Source organism: Capra hircus, chromosome 3, assembly GCF_001704415.2.
Source record: "Capra hircus breed San Clemente chromosome 3, ASM170441v1, whole genome shotgun sequence".
NCBI lineage: Eukaryota > Metazoa > Chordata > Mammalia > Artiodactyla > Bovidae > Capra > Capra hircus.
The window spans coordinates 102,793,713-102,801,891 of record NC_030810.1 but is presented as its reverse complement, the minus strand read 5'-3'; the positions used below and the strand labels follow the sequence as shown (position 1 = coordinate 102,801,891).

Here is an 8,179-nt window from a genome sequence, read left to right as displayed (position 1 = left end):
ATATTCAGTGGGTGAGTAAATAAGCAAGTGAATGAGTGAGTGTGGGTTAATGAATAAATGAATGGACAGTAAATAAATACATGAAAAATTCATTCACACATATTCATAGAAGTGGTTGGTAATGCTCATGTTGTTTATGCATGTTCTTTCTGCCTTTTCAGAATAACTTCCAATAGGCAAAAAATGCATTCATCTAGTAGGCTGGGGGTTTCCAAACTTTTCCACTCTTTGTCCTTTCTTAGATTCAGTTGGCTTGCAAGAGTTTCCCAGACTCCTGTCAACCAGCCCTGGAATTTCTCTCCTTGTCCTTTACCAGACGTGTGTCAGCATCTGACATCTCTCATCATTAGTCACTATGCCCATGTCCCCTAAGGATGTATTGATAAGAACATGTGTACTCACATACTCACTTCCCCCAATATTGCCTCCGCATCACAGACTGGGGCCAGGACACAGGCAATGATATGAAGCGCAGATTTATTAGAGGAAGAAATAGGAGGGAAGCTCAGGGATGGGGAATTGGGAAAGGGAATGAGACAGAAGCTAGGCATCAGCCTCTGGTGTCCCCATGAGCTGAGATACATTTCTTGCTTTAGGACATGGATGGGGCCATAGCTGTGGCCAAACTGGAAGCTAGAGAGGCTGGGAACTCACTCATGTTCATCTAGGAGGGAGTCAGAGTGGGGAACAGAATACTGGGAGCAAGGGGATGTGTGAGACAAGGGGTTCTGTGGGGAGAAATCCTGACAATTCTTCCTTGGACCCTGAGTAGGAGGAGGTGGGAGAGGAGGGCAAATCCTGGAGCTGAGGATCAGAGGAGAAACAGGTGGAAGAGAAGGCTGCATCTGGTAGCCTGGATGGCAGGCAGGTATATCTCAGTCCATCCTTACTTCTATTTACTCTTGGGGGCTTGCTGGGTTGCGGGACACTTCTGTTGGGCTGGGATGGCTGTGCCCTTGGGTGGACATTGCTTCTTGGCCTGGGGAGCACATGGATCCTTGGTTTTAGGTGCACACATCTCTTGACATTGGACAGGGGGTGGCTGACAAGGCTGCTTCACCTGCTGCTGTTGGATCGTCTGGGGCAGGCACTGCTGCTGCTGCTGCTGCTGCTGGGAAGACATGGCTGCAGGAACAGGTGAGCCTGGAAGAAACCCAGGTAGGGACACTATGAGAGCAGCTCCCTCCATCTTTTCTCCCTCTGACTCCTAAAGAGTGTTTTCTCCTCTAGCAAAGGATGAGTAATTAATAGCTTCAAGTTGATTACTGAGTTGATTCACACACACTCATTGCAATCTGTCTTTCTCCCTTTGTCTCTGATACTCTGATTTCTAATCTTCCTCCATCTTCCCATGGATGCCTGACCCAGTTGAATATATGATGTATTTCTTAGTCTTAGCAGGAAATAAGGTGGGGTGCTGAGCTGAGGATGAAAAGATGGTCCAGATATTTTACTAGATCAAGGCATGAGATCTTGGCCGATGGGTTGGCAATGCCAACCATCTACTTTTGGAAGTGGTAATGAGTGTGGGTGAAGGTGGGAAGGCATGAGGAAGCAATCAGGAGCAGATTCTGTCTTAGAGGGAAGACAGAATGTTGTGGTGTATGAGTGATGGGGATGGAGTACACCTGTTGTGGGAGCTCAGTTCTAATCCTGGCTCTACCCCTGACTAACCATGGGATGTAAACATAAGTCATTTAATACACTTGGGGGATGGTGGTTCTGGCCCTCCACAGAGAACTGGGGAATGGAAGGTCAAATTGATCGCTGGAGGCCTATAGGAGGATATTTTACCAAGAGACACCCTGGTCCAAAGAACATGCTGGCCAACGCAGGAGACATAAGAGATGAGGGTGAGGAGAGCATGGCAACCCACTCCAGTAGTCTTGCCTGGAGAATCCCATGGAGAGAAGAGCCTGGCGGGCTATGGTCCATAGGGTTGCAAAGAGTTGGACATGACTAAAGTGACTTAGCATGAAAACATTCATGCACCCTGGTCCAGAGGAAAGAGCAATGGTCAAGAGGGCACAGGCATAAGCTCTAGATCCAACCTTGCCACTCGCTGGCCAGGCTCATCTTTGGGAAATCTGCCTTCTCTGGACCTGCATGCCTCCATTTGGGGTCTATTGATCTGGAAGGGCTCTGAGGCCTTCCCAACTCTGACACGTGTCTCTGGTTCTCTTTGTAGGCATGTCCCTCATCTTTTAAGCTCACGACTATATATAGGGAGTATAGTTTCCAGATGGCAATCATGACAGAGAGGCGCGGCGGCTACAGAGTATAAAATACAATATTTAATAGACCAGCTTCTATAAACCTAAAAGGAAAGTTTGAGAGAGCTTGCTGGTAGGACTGAAAAGGCAGGAGAAAGCTTTGGAGGAGGCTACGAAATGCTGTAGCTCTAAATATCTCCCCTCAATGACAAAATTGAGGAAATTACTTGGACTTAGCATTGGTGTGGGAGATTGAGTTTCTTAAGTAGTAATTAGCGTGACATTTTCTTAATTGTCACAAGGCTTATGTTACTTCTCTGGTTATCCAAGAACAGGAGAGGAGCTTGGTCTAGCGGCTTAAGACAGTTCGAGTAGAAAAGGGCCCAGCAGATCCCAGGAGGACAAATCCCTCACTACTTACCAGAGGCGCGAGCCAGACCCTAGGAGATTCGGCTGAGCACAGGTTCACATCAGCTACTCCTGGGAACTTTTAAAGGCCCCCAGCCTGCCCCAGGGACCTGGTGTGGCTTACATTACCATCTTCCAAAGAATTCCTAACCCACTTCTCCCGCCTGCACTTCCTCCAGAGACTTGCTTTACTGGCCTGTTTTAATGAAAACCACCCACTAGATACTCCAGCATTCTAGCTCCTGGCTACCTGAGCTGACTTCATCCGCTAAGGTATCTCCTCAAACTCAAGGACTCAAAGTCTTTGAAAAACAGGACTTATGTGAAGCTCTGCATGTAGACTGAGAGTTATAAGGAACAGAGGGAAGGAAGTGGCAAAGCGGGAAGGAATATGGGCTGGGGGCACTTGCAACAAAAATAGGAATGTAGGGCTTTCCTGGCGGTCCAGTGGTTAGGGCTCCGGGTTTCCACTGTAAGGGGGGTGGGTTTGATTCCTGGTGGGGGAAGTTCTTCATGCCATGAGGTACAGCCAAAAAAAAAAGAGGAGCATAACCTTTTCCGCTATTGCTGCCATTTTTTGAGCGTTCACTGGTGCCCAGCCCTGAGATCACCCTTCATGCCCATAGTTTTATTTTACCTTTATAATCCCTTTATAAAGATGATGCCACTGTTACCATTTTGCATGTGAGAAAAGTAAGGCTGGCAAAGATCACATAGGAAGTAAAGTGCAGAGATTGAATTTGAACTCCGATCTAGTGGATTCAAGGAATCCAGACCCTTAAGCATTATAAAGGGACACCTGACACAGTGCCTAAGATTTGCCCAGTCCAGAAGGGACTGCTTGCATGGTGTTCTATGAGGCTTCCTTTTGATCACACACAGAACATGTGGTGCTATCTCCCACCTACCCACCAGGAGTCAGGCTGCTCTGGGTATTAGTGATGGTGAAAGAGAGTGGGAAAAAAATTGGCTTCTGGGTAGAGTTTCCAGATAAAATATAGGGCCATTAGCTACATTTGAATTTCAGATAAGCAGAATTTTTCAATATTATTATGTCCCAAATATTGCAGGAAACATACTACAGAATTTGTTGTTTATCTGAAATTTAAATGTAATGGGGCAGACTGTATTTTTATTTGCTAAATCTGGCAACTTTACTCAAAAACTAATTCAGATGGGAGAAAGGTGTCCTGGTCCCCACCCCCGCCCCCCTACTTGGCCTCCTAGGATAGGGAAACCTTCCTAGGAGGGTATGGGTCTAGTTTTGGATCACTGCCCCAAACCTCAGGATCCTGTTGACTAGAGGCCATTGATGAAGTAATTTCTGTCAGTATTAGAGCAAAGTGTACCCCTTGCCCTATTTAAGCATCGTGGCAATTCTGTTAGTTGTGCAAATCTGATTTTATAGTTTAAAAATGTAGATCCAAAGAAGTTCACTGACTTGTTCAACAAGAAAAAGCTAGCAGACATGGAGCTGGGTGGAGGCCCTCGCCCAAGGCTCATTTCCACTACATCACAGAGGCTGGTATCCCTGCCATAGGCAAGTGACTGTCACTGGGTGGAGGCCATGACTAATAATTTTTCTGAGCTTCCTGTCATCTATAAACCAAACATTGGTCATTTTGAGGGGTCAGCCTCACTTAATAGGTAATCCTCTCCATATTTCCCATGCAAGCAGGGTTTCCTCCTCCACCTCTTCTCTTGCCTAACTTTAAGAATGTAGTACCCTGAGTTCCAGATTCCAGGTCCTGCCTTCCATCTTCAGGATGAACACCTTCTCCACCTATACCCCTCTCTTCCCTGCCCCCACTCTATGAGTTCAGTTCAGTTCACTTCAGTCACTCAGTAGTGTCTGACACTTTGCAACCCTATGGACCGCAACACGCCAAATTTCCCTGTCCACACCAACTCCCGGAGCTTGCTCAAATTCATGTCCATCAATCAGTGATGCCATTCAACCATCTCATCCTCTGTCATACCCTTCTCTCTGGCCTTTCAATCTTTCCCAGCATCAGGGTCTTTTCCAATGAGTCAATTCTTCACATCATGTAGCCAAAGTATTGAAATTTCAGCTTCAGCATCAGTCCTTTCAACGAATATTCAGGACTGATCTCCTTTAGGATTGACTGGTTTGATTTCCTTGCCTTCCAAGACTCTCAAGAGTCTTCTCCAACACCACAGTTCAAAAGCATCAATTCTTTGGTGCTCAGTTTTCTTCATAGTCCAACTCTCACATCCATGCCTGACTACTGGAAAAACCATAGCTTTGACTAGATGGGTCTTTGTCAGCAAAGTAATATCTCTACTTTTTAATATACTGTCTAGGTTGGTCATAGCTTTTCTTCCATGGAGCAAGTGTCTTTTAATTTCATGGCTGCACTCACCATCTGCAGTGATTTTGGAGCCCAAGAAAATAAAGTCTCTTACTGTTTCCATTGTTTTCCCATCTATTTGCCATGAAGTGATGGGACCAGATGCCATGATATTCATTTTTTGAATGTTGAGTTTTAAGTCAGCTTTTCCACCCTCCTCTTTCACTTTCGTCAAGAGGCTCTTAAGTTCCTCTTCACTTTTTGCCATAAAGGTGGTGTCATCTGCATATCTGAGGTTATTGATATTTCTCCTGGCAATCTTGATTCTTGCTTGTGCTTCATACAGCCCGGCATTTTGCATGATGTACTCTACATATAAGTTAAATAAGCATGGTGACAATGTACAGCCTTAATGCACTCCTTTCCCAATTTGGAACCAGTCTGTTGTTCCATGTCCAGTTTTGACTGTTTCTTCTTGACCTGCATACAGATTTCTCAGGAGGCAGGTAAGGTGGTTTGGTATTCCCATCTCTTTAAGAATCTTCCACAGTTCGTTGTGATCTACACAGTCAAAGGCTTTGGCATAATCAATAAAGCAAAAGGAGATGTTTTTCTGGAATTCTCTTGCTTTTTTTGATGATCCAAAGGATGTCAGCAGTTTGATCTCTGGTTCCTCTGCCTTACTACTGGAATTCACAGTTCACATGCTGTTGAAGCCTGGCATGGAGAATTTTGAGAATTACTTTGCTAGTGCATGAGATGAGAGCAGTTGTGCGGTAGTTTGAACCTTCTTTGGCATTGCCGTTTCGGGGATTGGAATGAAAACTGACCTTTTCTAGTCCTGTGGTCACTGCTGAATTTTTCAAATTTCCTGGCATATTGAGTGCAGCAGTTTCACAGCATCCTGTTTTAGGATTTGAAATAGCTCAGCTGACATTCCATCACCTCCACTAGCTTTGTTCATAGTGATGCTTTCTAAGGCCCACTTGACTTCACATTCCATGCTGTCTGGGTCTAGGTGAGTGATCACACCATCGTAGTTATCTGGGTCATGAAGATCTTTTTTTGTACAGTTCTTCTGTGTATTCTTGCCATGTCTTCTTAAGATCTTCTGCTTCTGTTAGGTCCATACCATTTCTACCCTTTATTGTGCTCGTCTTTGCATGAAATTGGCCCTTGGTATCTCTGGTTTTCTTGAAGAGATCTCTAGTCTTTCCCATTCTATTGTTTTCCTCTGTTTCTTTGCACTGATCACTGAGGAAGGTTTTCTTATCTCACCTTGCTCTTCTTTGGAACTCTGCATTCAGATGGGTATATCTTTCCTTTTCTCCTCTGCCTTTTGCTTGTCTTCTTTTCTCAGCTATTTGTAAGGCCTCCTCAGACAACCATTTTGCCTTTTTGCATTTCTTTTCTTGGGGACAGTCTTGATCACTGCCTCCTGTACAATGTCATGAACCTCTGTCCCTAGTTCTTCAGGCACTCTATCAGATCTAATCCCCTGAATCTATTTGTCACTTCCACTGTATAATTGTAAGGGATTTGATTTAGGTCATGTCTGAATGGTCTAGTGGTTTTCCCTTCTTCAATTTAAGTCTGAATTTGGCAATAAGGAGTTCATGATCTGAGCCACAGTCAGCTCCCTGTCTTGTTTTTGCTGATTGTATAGAGTTCTCCATCTTCAGCTGCAAAGAATATAATCAGTCTGATTTTGGTATTGACCATCTTGTGATGTTCATGTGTAGATGCTTCTCTTGTGCTGTTGGAAGAGGGTGTTTGCTATGACCAGTGTGTTGTCTTGGCAAAACTCTGTTAGCAGTGCCGTGCTTCATTTTGTACTCCAAGGTCAAATTTGCCTTGTTCAAGTAGCTCAAGAACTTCTTGTTCTATTAGTTCAGTTCAGTTCAGTTCAGTTCAGTCACTCAGTCGTGTCCGACCCTTTGTGACCCCATGAATTGCAGCACGCCAGGCCTCCCTGTCCATCACCAACTCCCAGGGTTCACTCAGACTCACGTCCATCGAGTCAGTGATGCTATCCAGCCATCTCATCCTCTGTTGTCCCCTTCTCCTCCTGCCCTCAAACTTTCCCAGCATCAGAGTCTTTTCCAATGAGTCAACTCTTCGCATGAGGTGGCCAAAGTACTGAAGTTTCAGCTTTAGCATCATTCCCTCCAAAGAAATCGCAAGGCTGATCTCCTTTAGAATGGACTGGTGGAACTCCTTGCAGTCCAAGGGACTGTCAAGAGTTCTCTCCAACACCACAGTTCAAAAGCATCAATTCTTCAGTGCTCTGCCTTCTTCACAGTCCAACTCTCACATCCATACATGACCATAGGAAAAACCATAGCCTTGACTAGATGGACCTTAGTCGGCAAAGTAATGTCTCTGCTTTTGAATATGCTATCTAGGTTGGTCATAACTTTTTTCCTAAGGAGTAAGCGTCCTTTAATTTCATGGCTGCAATCACCATCTGCAGTGATTTTGGAGCCCCAAATAAAGTCTGACACTATTTCCACTGTTTCCCCATCTATATCCCAGGAAGTGATGAGAACTGATGCCATGACCTTCATTCTCTGAATGTTGAGCTTTAAGCCAACTTTTTCACTCTCCTCTTTCATTTTCATCAAGAGGCTTTTTAGTTCCTCTTCACTTTCTGCCATAAGGGTGCTGTCATCTGCGTATCTGAGGTTAGTGATATTTCTCCACAATCTTGATTCCAGCTTGTGCTTCTTCCAGTCCAGCGTTTCTCATGATGTACTCTGCATATAAGTTAAATAAGCAGGGTGACAATATACAGCCTTGACATACTCCTTTTCCTATTTGGAACCAGTCTGTTGTTCCATGTCCAGTTCTAACTGTTGCTTCCTGACCTGCACACAGATTTCTCAAGAGGCAGGTCAGGTGGTCTGGTATTCCCATCTCTCTCAGAATTTTCCACAGTTGATTGTGATCCACACAGTCAAAGGCTTTGGCATAGTCAATAAAGCAGAAATACATGTTTTTCTGGAACTCTCTTGCTTTTTCCATGATCCAGCAGATGTTGGCAATTTGATCTCTGGTTCCTCTGCCTTTTCTAAAACCAGCTTGAACATCAGGAAGTTCACGGTTCATGTATTGCTGAAGCCTGGCTTGGAGAATTTTGAGCATTACTTTACTAGCATGTGAGATGAGTGCAATTGTGCAGTAGTTAGAGCATTCTTTGGCATTGCCTTTCTTTGGGATTGGAATGAAAACTGACCTTTTCCAATC

The 8,179-nt window shown here is 44.6% G+C and overlaps 1 protein-coding gene across 1 annotated transcript; it reads right to left on the bottom strand.

Annotated features, from left to right (window-relative positions):
- On the bottom strand, positions 459-2,729 carry SPRR4 (small proline rich protein 4). Its single transcript, XM_013977322.1, has 2 exons — positions 2,635-2,729; positions 459-1,143 (listed from the first exon to the last, which is right to left on the bottom strand). The coding sequence occupies exon 2, from the start codon at positions 1,121-1,123 to the stop codon at positions 893-895; it is 231 nt and encodes a 76-aa protein (XP_013832776.1). The 5' UTR covers positions 1,124-1,143; positions 2,635-2,729; the 3' UTR covers positions 459-892.

What these genes read in the sequence shown, in the direction of transcription:
- SPRR4 (XM_013977322.1), bottom strand. Translation starts at nt 1,123, where the DNA reads ATGTCTTCCCAGCAGCAGCAGCAGCAGCAGCAGTGCCTGCCCCAGACG.